The 19,463-nt window shown below is 37.5% G+C and overlaps 1 protein-coding gene across 1 annotated transcript in view; it reads left to right on the top strand.

The window, feature by feature from the left end:
* DPH6 (diphthamine biosynthesis 6) overlaps positions 1-19,463 on the top strand; it is a gene marked incomplete at both ends in the record, with an annotated part of 193,480 nt that overhangs the window by 137,173 nt on the left and 36,844 nt on the right. The window contains one exon of the mRNA XM_080706910.1: positions 396-514. Coding sequence (XP_080563036.1) covers positions 396-514 — 119 coding nt within the window. The remainder of the gene's footprint in view (positions 1-395; positions 515-19,463) is intronic.

Below are 19,463 nucleotides of genomic sequence, written 5' to 3'. Positions count from 1 at the left end.
AGACTGTCCTTGAACCATTATTTTTTTATCTCAGCCTCTCAAATGCTGGGATTACAAGCATGCCCCACCACGCCCAGCTTACATGGAAGTTTTAAAAGTGAGACAGATCATCTGTTGGCATTTGTAAACTTTTTTTACATAGATTTCTAAACTTTTAAAGCCTTACTAAAATTAATATTTCTAGTCTGCCTAGAGATTTTATTTTATATGTATATGCATAGCCCATGGGAATTAAATATGATTGTGATATAGAAATCATATATGTATTTCATTATACATTTATTAAAGCATTTTAAGTGCTAAAATCCTTGAAAGTAGCATGTTTAAAATCAAAGTAATTTCTATGGGGCCAACTATAGAATATTAAGATATCATTTTATTATTTAATTTTATAGGTGTAAGCGGCTGAATCTCCAACCTTTAGCTTACCTTTGGCAGAGGAACCAGGAAGATTTGCTTCGAGAGATGATATTATCTAACATTCAAGCAATAATCATCAAAGTAGCAGCTTTGGGTATGTAGCCAGACTTTCAAGGGAGCTGTCACTTACCATCTAGATCATCTCAGTTCACTAATAAGTAGCTATAATGAAAAAGAAGAAAGAATTCAGAATCACAAGAAGAGAAGGTTTTAAAAAGATTTGCTAAAATGATTAACGGTGAGCTTCTCTTTTAAAATATATAACTGAGTCTGTAATTGATACTGTATTATAGTTATTTGAAATTCTTACAGGATTTGGAATCCAGGTTTTTAGGAAACAGGAATTACAAGAATCTATGAGGGACATTTTTGATTTTTGTTTTTGGCACATTACATGATATTTCTTTTATATTTTAACATGTTTTGAATAATGCTAAAATAGAATGCTTGATTTTTTTAGTGTTAACAGAAATGAACAGGGTAATTGGGGAGGTTTGGGGGATGGTAAGAAATCATGTTTCAGGGAATGCTATTTGATCAGTGAGCACAGATACAACAGGAAGATGGCAATCTGATTCAGATGTGGATGCAAACACATTTAATTTGTTGCTTTGAATTTTTATAATTATATTAAATTTTGAGAAATCATAGGGCTTGATCCCACTGCATTTATATCATGAACCTATTACCGAAAATGCCTAAAGCCTAAGTTGTGTACCTCATTTGAGAGTGTTTACCTTGCAGATCTCTGAAATAATGAGGTCTCAAGCTATGGAAGACTTTATAGATTAATTCACATTTTAAACGGCATTCAGAGCCGGGCGTGGTGGCGCACGCTTGTAATCCCTGCACTTGGGAGGCTGAGACAGGAGGATCGCGCAGGTTCAAAGCCAGCCTCAGCTACTTAGTGAGGCTCTCAGCAACTTAGTGAGACCCTGTTTCCACATAAAATATAAAATGGGTCTGGGAGTATAGCCTGGAGGTAGCCTCTGGGTTCCACCCCCAGTACCACCAAAAAAAATAAATAAATAAGTAAACGGCATTCAAAAAGAGGTAAAGAGTACAGATAATTAACATTTCTTCTCAATATTTACACACTCTTCTCTTCTTGTAGATGTTAAGGCATTATCTTTAGTGGAAAGCCTGCTTTAGAGAACCTGTAGTTCATTTCTTTAGCTGTTAAATGAGAAAGATTGACAAGATGTCTTCTCCTTTATGAAACAGGTGCTGAGCATCGCTCAAAGTTCTCACTGTAGATAAATTTGTTAATGAAGTTCTATGTAAATCTGTACAGGGTATGCATTCTTGTTTTCACTGCATCTTTTCTCTTTTGGACTTTCTAAGATTTCATAGTTCTGTAATGAAATTCACATTTACCTTCCTGGAAGTTATATATAGTATCTCTTTTACTGCCAGATAATGGACTGGCTTAGGACCCAGAGACCTACCACAATGGAAAGACAGAGCTGCAGAATTTGACATTATTGCTACCTTTATAATAGTATATAACTAATATCCAATGTTTGTGTGTATGTGTGTGTTTATTTCTGTTTGTGCCTCTCAATAGTGAGGCACCCTCATCCCCCCAAAATAGAGGAAAAATAAAGATTTATTGAGTAGTACAATCCTTCTAAAAGGACATAGAAGTATATAAATGATTCATTATAGGTTTCTAAGCTTTCCCCCTCGCATTTAAAATGGTTTGGGAAGGATTTAGACAAAAACAAACAAAACAAGACAAAAAGACCCTTACAGGGAGAGGGAGGTCAATAAACATTGTGACCCATTTTCTACAAAATGACATGACACAAGAGTCAGTTCTACATATATATATATATATATATATATATATATATATATAAAAAATATCTGATGATTGTTATATAACCTTGGTGTCTTATACGAATCAGTGAACTTGTAATGTTTTCTTTCTACTGGTTTTCAGTCTTATTTAGAGGACTATTTTATCACTGGATTTAAGAACAATCCATCCTTTAGAAATATTGTTTTGATATATTTTATAAAATATTCTTGTGACGTAATATTTAACTTTCATAAAGTCTTCTATCTTGCATTTTCTACTTTCCTTTCTCCCGCCAAACACTGCTTTTCCCAGAGATATATACATAAGTGAAGACGGATCATCTTTCAAGATCATTTTTATATATGCATTTATAGAATACTATGACTGTTTTATGTTATTATTGCATGGATGGTTTCTTACCTTACTCTGTATTAATCTGCAGCGTGACTCTTGTTTTGCATTATATCTTGGAGATTTTATCCATCTCGATAAATGTAAATCTGCCTCACATTTTGTTCTTAAAAAACTTTTTATTGAAATATTAATGCAAAAAGTCTATTTATCCTAAGTATATAACTTGATTAATTTACAAAGTGAACATAATTCTGTAAGGTCAATATAATTATGAACATAATTATGTAATCAAATGTAGATATAGAACATTGCTAACATTACTTTAGTTAATACTTGCCCTCCAAAAATAAGCAAGTCTCCTGACACCTAAAACCATTGCTTTTCTTTTTTTTAATTTAAATTTTTTCTTTTAAATTTTGTAGTACAGAGACTCAAATTCAGGGCCTCAGACCTGCTAAGCAATATAATTCACCCACAGCCTGGCCCTATTTTTTTTTAACTTTATTATTAGTAGAATCATACAGGATATTCTCTGTTGTGTCTGGCTCCTTCAATTCAATACTGTGTTTATGAGCTTCATCCATAGAACTGAAATACACAATAGTGTGTTCATTCTTATTACAGTATAGTGTTCTATTGTAGGAAAACACCACAACCTAATTGTCCTTTCTGCTATTTTCTTCTTTGGTACAATTATAATATTGCTGATATGAACATATAGAATTATCTTGTATATTTTTAGTCCCAGACCTAGGACATTTTTTTTTTCCCCAAGAATCCTTGGTGAGCCAGGTGTGGTGACACACTCTTGTAATTGCAGCATTTGAAAGGCTGAGACAGGAAGATTGCAGTTTCCAGCTCGGTTCAGCTACTTAGACCCTCCACAACTTAGTGAGACTCTGCTGTTTCAAAATAAAGAATAAAAAATAGGGCTGGGAGTGTAGCTCAGAGATAGAATGCCCCTGGATCCCATCCCTAGTACTGCAAAAAAAAAAAAATCCTTTTTTTTTTTTTTACTGTGAAATGATAGAAACGCTGAGATATATATATATATATATATATATATATATATATATATGTAATTGTGTATGAGTTCATAATATTTTGAAATCAAATTCAGCATTATATAGGAAAATAGGAAATAGAAATAAAAAGATCACGTAAATTTGCAATCCTTTCTTCCTACTTACTGGTTTATATGCCTTTGAAAGAAAAAAAAGAAAAACTCATATTATCCATGTCTTTATAAGCATATTAGCATATTAGAGCCTCTGGACTAGAAAATAATGCTCTTGGCTCTCTCTAACAGATCTGATGCTAACCTTAACTGTTTCTCACCTCTATAACCTAAAACCTGACCACAGATCTTAGAAGAAAGAAGATTTTTGGAGGTCTGGAGATTTAGTCCATGTGAGACCAGTCTGTGAATTTTAGGCATGGAAGTAGGAAAGGAGCACCTAGGCTCTTCTCTTCACATCACGGTAGTTGGAAGTTAGAAAACACAAGCAAAAGAAGAAGGAACCATATATAAACCCCACGCTGCACCACCAGTGAGCCACCTTCTGTATCCATGTCATACCTGCCTTGGATACCACCAGATGAGATAATAGCCCTTAACTATATCAACCCTGAGCTTGATACATGAGCTCTTCGGGGGGCACATTATATCTGTTAAGAAATAACTGGATTTGTTTTCTACAGCAAAAGGAAATTGGTGATATACAAACTCCATCTAAAGATTCTACTTGGATAATTTGGAGCAACAAAGTGACAGACTGTCATTTGGTGACTGAACTCTATTGGAGTTGTTTGTTTTAGGAAATTTGTTACATATCTATGTTTGTCACTCAGTTCTTGGTTTATAAACATTATTTATTATTCTCATTATTTTTTCTGATAACTTAATTATTCCTAATTGTATAAGTGGAAGATTAATAGAACTTTTACATTCTTAGCATAAATTAGAACAATATGTTACTATAACATCTACCTAGATATAATGGAAAGCGGATTTTATTGTCTGCCATAATGTGATTATCTTCAAATACAGAATATGTGAATGTAATGGAATTCGTTTTGGGATAGTAGAGGAACACCCTTGAGGGAGATAAATTTGGATGTGACATATTTAGTAGATACTACTGATAACTCTTCTTTGGTGTTGTACCAAATATGTTATTGAAAACCTATGACATACGTAAGCAGGTATAATATACTAAATGGTATTTGAAATACCAAAGGTCAGTCTTTAGGCATATGATTTTTAGTGTATACAAACCATTTTCCTAACTGCACAGATTTTACTCATGTATCATATTAGTAACCCACAAGGTAGTTTTATTAGTACTGTTTCTGCTGTCTTGATCTTCTGTAGGGATTTTCATATTTCTCTTGGAGACTGGGGTACTACATCAGAACAAAACTATACATATATATATATATATATATATATATATATATATATATATATTTTTTTTTTTTTTTTTTTTTTTTTGCGGGTCTGGGGATGGAACCCAGGGGCACCTCCAAGCTACATCCCCTGCCCTACTTTTTATTCTTTATTTTGAGACAGGGTCTTACTAAGTTGCAGAGGGCCTCACTAAGTAGCTGAGGCTGTCTGCGTACCGTGATCCTCCAGTCTCAGCCTCCTGAATGCTGGGATTACAAGCGTGCGCCAACACGCCCAGCCACAACAATATTCTTTAGACTATTTAGGTGATGCAAAGGACTTACAAATCCAAATAGACACCAGAGGGAGCTCTTTTCCAGGAGCCCTGCTACATCTAGACATGGCCCTGGAGGGATAACAGTGCTTCAAGTGAGTAGACTAATAGAGCATTTAGTTAAATTAGACATAATATCAGTCAACAGTAGAAGAAGAGAGTATGTATCTTTACCCATGGACGACAACAATGTTTTAAATACTATAGAAGTTGCTATTTTTCAACATAAATGGACAGGAATGCCAGAAACCAAGCTAAGGATTCCCACTTAGGCAACACTATATTCAGTGCAGTTTATACTAAGACATTACTGGACAATGAAGCCTTCATGTTTCTATTAGGAAAGATCTCTGTTTTGCTTGTGATTTGCAGTCCATTATTTTAGCTTAACTCATTTTCTTATTTATTTTGTACTGCATTACATATATTGGGTCATAGAGAAATTATTTTTATGATTTTACAGTTAGTGCTCTCAGAGCAAATTTTACAAAATCTTGGGATCTAAGCTAAATGACAGGCATTAAAATTTAATTTATTATGGAACAGATCCTGGGAACTCCAGAGAGATTTCCCCCAAGAGTTAGATGTTTACATATCAAAGCTAAGATGAGAATAGAATATTGGAGACAACTCCTGGGTTGTAAAGCTGAAGACACTAGTTTGTGGGGTTTTTTTTTCCCCACCCTATCAAAGACTTATTTTTCATGAAGCCACAAATCCTTCCCCTTTACTTTTTGAAGAAAACTCTCCAAAAAGAAGGGAGAACAACTACTTCTTTCCTAAATCAATGCACAGATTTATTGGGGGGGGGGCATTTTACCTAAAGTAGATGAATTTATTTTCAGGATTACATCTTTTTCTCATTACCTCAACTGTGCAATAAAAGCTGAAAGAGAAGAATTATTGTCTCTAAGTCATTATATTTTATTCTATTTCAGGGAACTCATGGTAGCATCCAACATAGTCATAAATATATATATTAAAAATTTAACAATAATTGAGCTGAATGAGGTAGAACACGCCTGTAATCTGAGTACTCTGGAGCCTGAGACAGAAGGATTGCAGGTTCACCACCAGGCTCAGCAACTTTGCAAGGCCTTTTGCAACTTAGTGAGACCCTGTTTCAAAAAAAAGATAGGCGTGGTGGAACACACTTATAATCTCAGCATTTGGGAGGCTGAGACAGGAGGATCACAGTTTAAGGCCAGCCTCAGCTTCTACTTAGTGAGCCCTTTTGCAATTCAGCGAGACACTGTTTCAAAATAAAGAATAAAAAAATGGGGCTGGGGGTGTAGCTCGGAAGTAGAAAGCCCCTGGGTTCCATTCCCAGTACCAGTAAATAGATGATAGATATATAGATGATGATGATAGATAGATAGATAGATAGATAGATAGATAATAAGGGTAGAGGTGTAGCTCAAAGGTAGAATGTCCCTGAGTTCAATTCCCCTTAACACACTCATACACACAAAGTTTAACAGTAATTGAAACAGTCTCAGTATAACCATGGAAATACTATCGCTGCTGATATATGATGTATTTTTTTAGATAAAGTTTATTTTCTGAATCTGTATTGTCTGGTCAGCTAGCTACAGTGTTTTGTATACTTCTTAATTTTTACAGTTTTATGGACAAAATTAATATACTATGGCCATCAATCACTTAAAATATGTAATTCAGATTATTAGAATATTCATAGATTTGTAGTCATTACCACATTCTAAATTTAGCATACTTTCCCTCTCAGAAGAAACTCCATACTCACTGGCTGCCATCCCCTACTTCCTTCCAGCCATCTCTCGTCTCCCTCAGGTCCCAAGCATTATGAGGACTTTTATCTCATCTTGATAGTTACCTATCGAGACATTCCATACAAATGGAATCTTGTATGGTCTTTTATGACTGACTGCTTCTTTCACTTAAAATAATCTTTTCAGGATTTATTCATATTATGGAACGTTATCAGTACCAGATTTCTTTTTAGTTTTACATAGAATTATATTACAAAGAAGCCAGGCATGGTGGCACACACTTGTAATCAATCCCAGCATTTGGGAGGCTGAGAAAGGAGGATTGCAGTTCTCAGATAGCCTCAGCTACTACTTAGTGAGGCCCTTTGCAACTCAGTGAGAACCTGTTTTAAAATAAAGAATAAAAAGTAGGGCTGGGGCTGTATCCTAAAAATAGAATGCCCCTGGGTTTCATCCCTAATACAGGAAAAAAAAAGAATTATATTACATAGATATACATATTTAGTCATTCATCAGTCCATGGACATTAGATGATTATAAATAATGCTCCAATGAATATACATATGAAAATTCTTCTGTGGACATGTACTTTTATTTCTCTTGAATGTATATAATAGAATTGCTGAGTCATATGATACGTTTAACATTTTGAGGAGCTGCTAAAGTGATTTACAGTGTCGGGTGCCAATTTATATTCCCACCAGCAGTGAATGAGGGTTGCAATTTTTTCACATCTTTGTCGACATTTATATCACTTCTTGATATAACTATCCTACTATGTGTAAAGTTGTAACTCATTGTGATTTTATCTTTCATTTCTCTAATGATGAATGATGGTCAGCATTTACCTTCTACAATTATTATAAGTGTTTCGTTTGCTTTTTATTTCTGTCGATTTTTTCTTTATATATGTGAAAGCAATGCTGTTAATTGAATAGGGATTTATATTATTATTTAATTATCCTGGGTTATCTTTATTATTAAATGTTCCTTGTTTCTAGTAATGCTTTTTCCCTAAATTATAGTTTACTTGATGGGCAGCTAGACTATCTTTCTCTTGGTTACTGTTTGCACAATTTAATTATTTTATTTTTTCAATTTTTTTTGTCCTGTGTTACTTTATAAGCAACATACAGTTGAACCTTTATTTTTGTGTCAACAACTATATTTGAATTTATATTCTCAGCTTGTTACTCATCTTTAATAAAATGTATTTAATGTTTTATTTTATCTTCATTCTTACCTATTTTTGGATTAACCAGTTAGTTTATATTATTAAATTTTGGTTGCTTATAAGATAACTCATTTGAGTGTTACTCTTTCACTTTGCTTAAGTGGAAGTTCTACATACTTTCATACGAGTTCCTTATATCCTTATGTTTTGTGATTTTTTTATTTTTGTTCTTTTTGTTACATGATTAAACTTGATGTGCTTAAAATCCTTGGAGCGGTGGTGGCACACGCTTGTCATCCCCGCGCTTGGGAGGTGGAGACAGGAGGATCGCGCAGGTTCGAAGCCAGCCACACTGGGTTAAGAGACCCTGTTTCCAAATCAAAAAAGTATAAAAAATATGTCTGAGAGTATAGCCTGGAAGTAGAAGGGTTTCCAGGAACCCAGTACCACGAATAATAATAATAATAATAATAATAATAATAATAATAATAGTAATATAAAATCCTCTGGGAAAGATTTGTATGTATGTGGGGATTTCTGTTTTCTCTTACATAAGAAAGGACTGGCCACGCTTAGGACCACTTTCACTGCTTTTAAGGATTACAGCTTATGTGGCAGACCCACCTTCGGGAGATCACAGAATGAGTCTCCTGATATGAATGAGGTTATCACTTGTTCCCCAAGGCAATTCTCGTTTTCATGCTTTTGTCTTTTTTTTTTCATAATTTAGCTCATTGTTTATTTTTTTTTTAATTCCTTTGACATTTCCTTAACTTTTTGTGAGCACAGCCACACATTGTAAAAATAAATGTTGTTATCTGTGCATCACTCAGCTATATTCTCTTATGAAGTGTCAAATAGTTATTTAGTTGGCTATTTTTCTGGGAAGGGAAATATTTCATTTTATTTGTAACAATATAGTATTAACTCATCAAAACTCATCAATTATTTATGTTTCCTAGATTTGATTTATATCAGTTGAAAAATATTAAGTATATTCTTTTAATCTTCACTGATATAAATTTTGCTTTGATATTAATGGTAGTACTATTGTACATTTTATTACATTGGCCTTAAATATTGTTATCCATTCATTTTTGTGTATGTGCACATGCTTTTACATAGATATTTCATAGTATGAATAGTGTTGGATTTTATTATAAACAAATCTTCAGCTTAAAATCTTATCCCACTATATTTACTGATCTTCATAGTGGATGCACTAATTAGCAATCCCACTGGCAGAATTGAAGTGTTCCTATTTCCATACATCCTCACTAGCATTTGTTGTTGTTTGACTTTTTTTTATTTTATGTTTTCTTTCTTTCTTTCTTTCTTTCTTTCTTTCTTCTCTCTTCTTTCTTTCTTTCTATTAGGCTGATACAATTCCTCTTTATGATAAGAAAAATATCATAAATTTTAAAGTACATACATCCTCCATAAATAGTTTTAGTTGATGAGTAGGATCTTTGCCATTTATATAGAATTTTTTTTTCTTTCTGGGTTATGAATAGTACCAGCTAAAATTTGTTGTGCACCTAATGTTCAGGCACTTTGCATATTTTACCTCCCTTTAATTTTTTTTATTGAAAGTAAATGTTATACATTTAATCTGTATTTGGTGCCCTCTCCTCCCCCCCTCACTTTCCCTTCCCCCCTCCCGACAATTAATACCCAGGCTAACCTTGCTATATTCGTACTTTTACACCTATTTGGAAGTAGCCCCTCATCAATCAAGTTCAGCTTCCTTCCTCTCTTAGCTTTCCATTCAAACTTTGCTGAGGTTTCCCTTCCATTATCTGGATTCCCTCTGGTATCCCCAGTGCTCACTCGTTTGAGCATATTAGAGGAAACATATGTCCCTTCTCTTTCTATGTTTGGCTGATCTCACTTAACATAATGCTTTCCAGCACTTTCCATCTTCTTACGAATGACGTGTTTTTGTTCTTCTTTATAGCTGAATAGAATTCCATTGTGTGTATTTCCCTTAACTTTGCAAACCATTCATCTGTTGATGGGGGCCTAGTTTGTTTCCAAATTTTGGCTATTACAAATTGTGCTGCTATGAACAAAGGTATACATATGTTGCTGTAGTTCTCTGATTTCAACCTCTTTGGCCAAATACCCAGGAGTGGTATAGCCTGATCATATGGTAGATCTATTCCCAGTTTTCTAAGGAATCTCCACACTGATCTCCATAGCGGCTGAACTAGTTTACACTCCCACCAACAGTGTAAAAGAGTTCCTCTTTCCCCACATCCTCGCCAACATTTGTTGTTGTTTGATTTTTTTATGCTTGCCAATCTGACTGGGGTTAGATAGAATCTCAGTGTAGTTTTGATTTGCATCTCCCTGATGGCTAATGATGAAGAACATCTTTTCATGAATCTATTGGCCATTTGTATCTCTTCTTTTGTAAAGTTTCTATTCAGTTTGATTTCCCATTTCTTGATTGGGTTGTTTGTTGATTGACTTTTTGATGATTGCTCTTCTAATTAGAATTATCTGGAATCTCAGTGTAGTTTTGATTTGCATCTCCTCCATTAAAAATTTTTTGATGTGTTTATCTTCAGATTTGAATTTTAAAAATTTGGATCTTTGTCTGTACATATTGGCATATATGTAACTCCTTAAGAATTTTTACTGTTTCTAATTCATTTTCTCTACATTTTCTGGTAACTTAATTTTTTTTCATTTTAGCACTTTTTGTGCTTTTATTGGTGCATTATAGTCTCACATCATAATGTAAATCATACTGACAATGACATACATGCTCACAGCACTTGGTGCCCCTCCCCATTACCCTTTCTTTCAACAAAGTACCCAGGTTGACTTTGGCGTGAGTGGTGTTTTGAAGGCTCTCAATATTATTGTATTTGAGGCTGTTTGAAACATAATTCCCTAAAGAGTTTGTTAGATCCACATTTGGGGTATAAATGTTTTCTATTATTGTGTCTTATTGCTGGGTTTTTTTATTAATAAGAAGTGCCCCCACTTTGTCTCTTCTCTTGTGTTTTAGCTAATAGTCTGCTTTATCAGATCTCAACTTTGCTATGCCTGCTTGTTTTCAGTCTCCATTTGCATGGTATATCTTTTTCCATTCTTTCATGTTTAATCTATGAATACCTTTGACTGTAAGATGAGTTTCTTGCAAGTAGCATATAGTTGGATTATGTTTTTTAATTCATTTTGCCAGTCTATGTTTTTTAATTCAGGAGTTAAGCCCTTTGATATTCAGTGTTATTATTGAAATGATTATTTTCTGTCATTTTGTGTACCATATTTTGTTTGATGTAGTGTTATTTCTTCTTAGCTTAGTTGCCCACTTGCTGAAATTTGCCTCTTCTCTTGTTCTAAATTTACTTCCTTTTTCTTCTTTATGATTTATTATTTATTTATTTACTTACTTACTTACTTACTTGTGGTACTGGGAGTAGAACCCAGAGGCTTTCTCCCTCCGTGCTGTACTTCCAGACCTATTTTATATTTTATTAGGAAACAAGGTCTCACTAAGTTGCTGAGAGCCTCACTCAGTAGCAGGCTGGCTTCGAACCTCTGCGCTCCTCCTGTCTCAGCCTCCCAAGCGCAAGAATTACAAGCATGCACCACTACGCCCGGCCTGATTTATTTTTTAAGTATTTTTTCTACTGATAGCTCGGTAGTCATGAATATTTTAAGTTTTTGCTTATCTTTGAATGTCTATTTCTAATTTGGTACTTAGAACATAGTCATGATGAATGTTAACTCAATTGCTGCTTTTAGATTGCATTTCATGAATAAAAAATTTGTTATTTTGTCAGTGGCTGTTGGGTTATTCTTTTTTGTAATTTGGAAGCTCATCTTTCTAGTATAAATAATATAGATATCTATCTACATATAGTATAGATATCTATAGAATATAGTTATATATTTAATTTGTATATATGTGTGTATGTATGTATATGTGTGTGTTTACATATGTATATATGTATTCTATGTATAATGTCTATATGTAATTCATATAGAGAGAGAGAAAGAGAGAGAGAGAGAGAGAGAGTGTGTGTGTGTGTGTGTGTGTGTGTGTGTAGTCTGGAAGTGGTAATCCAGTATTAGAAAAGAAGAGAGAAATTGCCTCTGAAACTTTGTTTTCATTACTTAGCAAGTTTTACAATTAATGACAGAAGTTTCTCCTGTGGATTCTCTCAACAACTGTGCATATTTATTTTTCCCAAGAGTCTCATGTGACCTTGTTAAAAGCTTCATGTAATTCCCAAATAAATTACATTTACTGGTTTACTACTATCTAGTATTTTATTGACATTTCCAGATAAGTTTAATAGGATAGAGAGCAACAGTATTCTCTTTATAGACTCAGTGGGTGATTTGACCTCAGTAGGTTAACCTTATGCTGATGTTGAAGGAAGCAATTCTTAATTTGACTCCATCAGTTTCTTCATTATCAACAAGCAATCCCCTGGTCAGTAATTCTATAAATCTTAATTTTGCTGTTTTTTATTTCTGAAAAAAAGCTTTATATTAGCAAAATAGCAATATTTAGCAGTTGCAGGTTTTCATATCCATTGTATCCTTATCTGCAGCTCAGCTATTTTACACTTTATTTCCTTCAGAAACTGGCCATAATGATTCACTACTGTAGAATTTCTCAAGTTGCTCTGTTATTTGCCCCTAGGAGATTCTGCTTTGCTACTGCCCCTCTGATATTTCTCAGAAAGTGTCCTTGGAATAGTCATTTCCCTACTAATCTGTACACCAAAGGTCAATTCAAAATAAACCTGAATTAAAGTTTCCTTAAATGTACCTTCTTTTACTTGCTGTAAACAAATTCAAACATTCATATTGTTTGTTTAGTTTACTTTAGTTTTTGCTTTTTTTATATACTCTTTATTTCCTAAAAGTACATTTTTTATAATTTTTAAAATACAAGAATAGCCGGGCATGGTGGTTCATGCTTGTAATCCCTGCGCTTGAGAGGCTGAGATAGGAAGATTGCACCAGTTCGAAGCCAGCCTCAGCTACTTAGTGAGGCTCTCAGCAACTTAGTGAGACCCTGTTTCCAAATAAAAATATAAAAAGGTCTGGAAGTATAGCCCAGAGGTAGAAAGCCTCTGCATTCCACCCCCAATACCACCAAAAATAAACAACAATAATAATAATAATAATAATAATAATAATAATAAATACAAGAATAAAGGGTCATATAATTTCTTTAATATGTACACACTAGGAAGTAATTGGGATACAAGAGGGACTCCAGATAATGGAGGAGAAACCTCATTGGAGCCAGGGCGGAGACCTAAAGGAAGGGAAGGAAACAGACTAAGGTTCATTAACGGAAATATTACCATCACTATGTGTATATATGTGAATATATCAACATGAATCACAGTACTCTGCATTGGTGCAGAGGGGGTTAGATAAGTGAAACCGTAATGCACCAATATGTATTGTAAATGTTTTAGATGCTCTCAACATATTCATAAATGCCTCTGTGGAAATTTTTCACATTTTAACTATCCACAGATTTTTTTCCTTTAACCTTTCAGATAATGTCATGGTTGGCATATTTCTCATAGAGTTCTTATCTGTCTTCTAAGCAACCCAGATGGTTTTTAATCTCTACTTACCTCTTGAAGGACCACTAAGCAAATTTTTCTATCAATTTTTTTGTTTGGTTTTGTTTTTTTGTAGTACTGGGAATGAAACCCAGAGGCATTCTACCTCCGATCTACACCGCAGCCCTATTTTTTTATTCTTTCTTTCTTTCTTTCTTTTCTTTTCTTTTATTTATTTATTTATTTATTTTTAATTTTTTTAGTGGTACTGGGGATGGAACCCTTCTACTTCCGGGCTACACTCCCAGACCTATTTTATATTTTATTTGGAAACAAGGTCTCTTAAACCAGCGAGACTGGCTTCAAACCTCCTGTCTCTGCCTCCCAAGTGCGGGGATTACAAGCGTGTGCCACCATGCCTGACTTTATTTTTTATTTTGAAACAGGGTCTCACTGAGTTGCAGAAGGCCTCACTAAGTAGCTGAGGCTGGCCATGAACTGCTTTTCTCCTGTATAAGTCTCTTGAATTCTGGGATTACAGTGTGCACCACCATGCCTGGCATCATTTGAACTTTTTCTTTTGTGAAGTGTCTGTTTAGTTCACTTGCTCATTTATTGATTTCTAATTTGCTTTCTTAGTGCTACACTAAGTTTCTTTCGTTCTCTATATTTTCTAGTTATTAGTTCTCTATCAGAGGAATAGTTGGCAAAAATGTTTTTTGCAGAGTGCCTAAATTACAGTTGGCCTCACTAAGTTGCAGGGGGCCTCACTAAGTTGAGTTGCAGAGGGACTCACTAAGTACCTGAGACTGTCCTCAAACTACAATCCTCCTATCTCAGCTTCCTGAATACTGGGATTACAAGCATGCACCACCATGCTCAGCTTCTTTCTCCCAATTTTTAACATATACTTTTTTTTCACTTTATAAGATAATAAATATTTTATTTTATATATATTATTGGTGCATTGTAGTCAAACATCACAATAGAGTACATGACTTGTGAGGGTATATAAGCACACATCATCCAATTAGCCCCTATCCCCTCCTCGTCCCATTCCTTCCCTCCCCCTCGATCCCATGCTTGATTTGGTGATTAACATTGATTCATTTGTTTACGTATATTATGCATTTTGAAGAAATTCCATCTTCCCCCATCCCTTCCCCTCTGATTGGTCACTTTAATTGCTCTTCCATGGGGCCCTTTCTTCAACTAGATCTCCTCCCATTACCCATTTCTTCCTAGTTTTTGCATATTAGGGAAAGCATCTGATTTTCTATTTTCTGTATGTTTCTCTTTGTACGCCACATTGCAAGTTTTTATCCCAATCCTGAAGGCCCTGGCGCCGGCGTGGCACCCCTACAGACTCTGATCCTGTCCTTGCTGGCTCAAGCACCGGCTTGCTCATGGCAGGCCCCGGTCCTGGCCTCTCTGACCCCGGTTCCGGCCTCACCCCTCAGCAGGCTCTGATCCCGGCCTCAGAGGACCCAGCACCAGTCTTGCCCCATGGCAGGCTCCGGTCCTGGCCTTGCTGGCCCTGTCACTGGCCTAACCCCTCAGCAGACTCCAGTCCCGGCCTCTGAGGCTCCAGCACCGGCCTTGCCACACGGCAGGCTGTGGTCCCGGTCTCACTGGCCCTGGCAACGGCCTAACCCCTCCACAGGTTCCAATCCCGGCTTCGCAGGCTCCAGCACCGGTCTTGCCTCACAGCAGGCTCTGATCCCAGTCTCACTGGCCCTGGCACTGGTCTCTTATCTCAGCAGGCTCCAATCCGGGCCTCGGAGGCCCCAGCACTGGCCTTGCCTCACAGCAGACCCCAATCTGGCCAGGTTGGCTGCACCAGTCTCATCACTCAGCAGGCTCCGATCCCAACCTCGGAGGCCCTAGCGCTGGCCTTGCGTCACGGCAGGCCCCAGTACCAGCCAGGCTGTCCCTGGCACTGGTCTCACCTCTCGGCAGGCTTCGATCCCAGCCTTGGAGGCCCTAGCACCAGCCTTGCCTCACGGCAGGCCCTGATCCCAGCCTCACTGGCCCCGGCACCGGCTTCACCCCTCGGCTGGCTCTGATCCCGGCCTCAGAGGCCCCAGCACTGGCCTTGCCTCATGGCCTGCTCCAATTCCGGCATCGCTGGCCCCGGGATCGTCCTCACCCCTCAGCAGGCTCTGATTCCAGCCTCGGAGGCCCCAGCACCAGCCTTGCCTCGCAGCAGGCTCCAGTCCCAGCCTTGCTGGCTCCGGCACCGGCCTAACCTCTCGGCAGGCTTCAATCCTGGCCTTGAAGGACCCTGCACCAGTCTTGCCTCACAGCAGGCTCCGATCCTGGCTTCGCTGGCCCTGGCATTGGCCTCAACCCTCAGCAGGCTCTGATCCTGGCCTTGGAAGCCCCAGCACTGGCCTTACCTTATGGCAGTCTCTGATCCCGCACTCGCTGGCCCCGGCACTCACCTAATCCCTCGGCAGGCACTGATCGTGGCCTCGGAGGCCCAAGCACTGGCTTTGCCTCACGGCAGGTTCTGATCCCAGCCTCACTGGCCCTGGCATCGGCCTCACCCCTTGGCAGGCTCTGATCCCGGCCTCGGACGGAGGCCCCAGCCCCGGCCTTGCCTTACGGCAGGCTCCAAACCCAGCCTCCCTGGCCTTGGCGTCAGCCTAGTCGCCCGGCAGATTCCTATTCTGGTCTCAAGAGTCCCAGGCACTGGCCTTATTGTGCACTGGGCTCTGGTCTCTGTCACTATGGGCAGATCGTCTATAGATGTTCCCTTTTTTCTTTTCTTTTCTTTTTTTTTTTTTGGTGGTATTGAGGTTCCTGAAAACCCCTCTATCTCCAGGTTACTCTCCCGGAGACCTCCTGTCTGCACAGTTCTTTCAGCGCCTGTTTCCCCCTTGTTCTCAGCTGAGTTCCTTCCTTACATGATAAGATGTCGAGAATTCTTAAGTGTTAGCAGCAGGGACAGTCCCCCTTTGCGGGGTTTTTATTTCCAAAAGTACCAAGTGAATTTTCCATCCTGTGCTCTGCACACCCTCAGGCCTCAGTGCTCTCTGTGGGCCTCTGCTCTGCACCTGTACTTCCCTATGCGCACCTGCATAGGGCGTCCAGTGTGGTCTTGTCTATAACCTGACTTTCTGCTTTCATCTCAACCAATAGTTTCAGTTCTTCCTAAGATTAAAAATACAAGTCCGGGGGTGGTGGCACATGCTTGTAATCCCAGCATTTGGGAGGCTGAGACAGGAAGATCACAATACGCAGACAGCCTCAGCTACTTTGTGAGGCCCTTTGCAACTCAGTGATACCCTGTTTCAAGAAAATAAAGAATTAAAAAATGCATAATATAATAAATTTTCACAATTAAATAAGCGAGGATCCTATTATAACACATGCTATTACACAATGTAACCTCTTAGTAACACATATGTTGGGTCAGGAGGCCTACACTAAAATAATGTTTATAATATATATAAACTATTAATTGAAAACTTTTTTCTAAAAGGTATATTTTCTAGTCGAATCATTTCTTTTCTTTGAGCCATTTCATCTCATAGCTTCTATCTTGGTATCTCCAGCCCAGACCTCTCTGGTAGGCTTTCACTCCATTTATCTCATTGCCAACGAGGTATCTCTTTGATGATTCATAGGAATCACAACACATGTCTAAAATGGAATTCACCCTTTATTTTACTTTTAAAACTTTCATCTGTTCTATTGATGTAATGTCTACTAAAGCCATTATCTTTTTTTTTTTTTTTTTTTTTTTTTTTTTTTTTTTTTTGGTGGTACTGGAGTTCCTGGAAACCCTTCTACCTCCGGGCTACACTTCCAAACCCATTTTTATACTTTTTTTTATTTGGAAACAGGGTCTCTTAAGCCAGCATGGCTGGCTTCGAACCTGCCCTATCCTCCTGTCTCTGCCTCTCAAGTGCAGGGATTAAAAGCGTGCACCACCATGCCTGGCTAGAGCCATTATCTTTAAAAACCCAAGTATCAACCTTGCCTTTTTTCTTTCCATTTCTTTTTCCCACACCCAGTTCATCTGTAAGTACTGTATATATGCTTTCCACATGCTCTTAAATCCATTCTTCTCTTTCCTTACTAATGCTTTGTCTATCTCATTCTCTCTTACCTTGACAATAGCAGCAGTCCTTTTATCTACTTTCAATTTTGTCAAGGAACCAGACTGAAGCTAGAGTGTTCTCTCTAAAAATTAAACTGGACCATGCCATTCCTCTGTTTATATTTTCTCAGTTTTCTCTGTAACCTTATTTTCTACTATAAACTTATTAAATGAAATGCAAAGCACTGTAGAATCTGGCTTCTATGTACATTTTTAGATTTTTCCCCTTCGAACACACCTACTCATATTTAAGTACTTTCATTTTCCAGTAGTTTTTATGGTGCAAACTAGTAAGAGCTGGGTGTAGTGGTACACACTTGTAATCCCAGTGTTTAGGAAGCTGAGACAGGAGGAACATAGGTTTGTAGACAGCCTCTGCAACTTTTAAAATTTTTTATTGGTGCATTGTAGTCATACATCTTAATGGAGTACAAGATGGTAAAGGCATACATTAAAACATCACTAATTTAGCCCTTACCAATTCTCACCTCATTCCTTTCCCCATTCCTCTTCATTTTGGGCTTAGTGATTGACTTTGATAATATGTTGTGAATGTCCATGTACATTAGAGAATTTGCCTCCCCGTCCCATCCACCTCAGTATATCAGCCTCAGCAACTTAGTGAGTTCCTGCACAACTTAGTAAGACCCTGTTTCAAAATAAAAGGAAAAAATAGGTCTGAAAGCATACCTCAGAGGTATAATACCTCTAAGTTCCATTTCCAGTATAAAAAAAAAAAAGTAAAGAAATTATGAAGATGTTTTAAAATAAATAAAAGGCCAGGATCAGAGACTGCTGAGGGGTAGGCCAGTGACGGGGCCAGCGGCCAGCATCGGAGCCTGCCTTGAGGCAAGGCCGCTACTGGGGCCTCCAAGGCCAGGATCAGAGCCTGCCTAGGGGTTAGGCTGGTACCGGGGCCAGCGAGGCTGGGATTGGAACCTGCCTTGAGGCAAGGCCGGTGTTCGGGCCTCTGAGGTCAGGATAGGAGTCTGTCAAGGGGTTAGGCCGGTGCCAGGGTCAGCGAGGCTGGAACAGAGCCTGCCTTGAGGCTAGGCCGGTGCTGGGGCCACTGAGGCCGGGATCGGAGCCAGCCGAGGGGTTAGGCCAGTGTGGGGGGCCAGTGAGGCCAGAATCGGGGCCTCCCATCAGGCAAAGCCACTGCTTGAGCCAGTGAGGTCTGGATCAGTCCACCGGGTAGCCAGGCCACTACTGGGGCTGTCAAGAGTTGCTAATTTTTAGGATTTCTATTTGGAATATTAATATACCTTCAGATATAGCATTTGGAAATATTTTATCCCATTCTATCAGTAACTTTTAACTCTGTTTACATTGTCTTTGGATATACAATTTTTTTTTAATTTTTAGGGAGTTTGTTTAACCTTCTGTTGCCTGTGCCATTGAAATCATATCCAAGAAATCATTGCCAATTTCAATGTTGTGAGGTTTTATGACCGAGATTTTCTTCTAAAAGTTTATAGTCTTAAGATTTATATTTAGGTCTTTTATCTATTTTGAGTTAATATTTGTATATGGTGTTAGGTAAGGGTCCAATTTTATTCTTTTTCATGTAATTATTA

Source organism: Muscardinus avellanarius (assembly GCF_963383645.1).
Source record: "Muscardinus avellanarius genome assembly, chromosome: 12".
Lineage (NCBI taxonomy): Eukaryota > Metazoa > Chordata > Mammalia > Rodentia > Gliridae > Muscardinus > Muscardinus avellanarius.
This window is presented reverse-complemented; position numbering and strand designations above follow the sequence as displayed.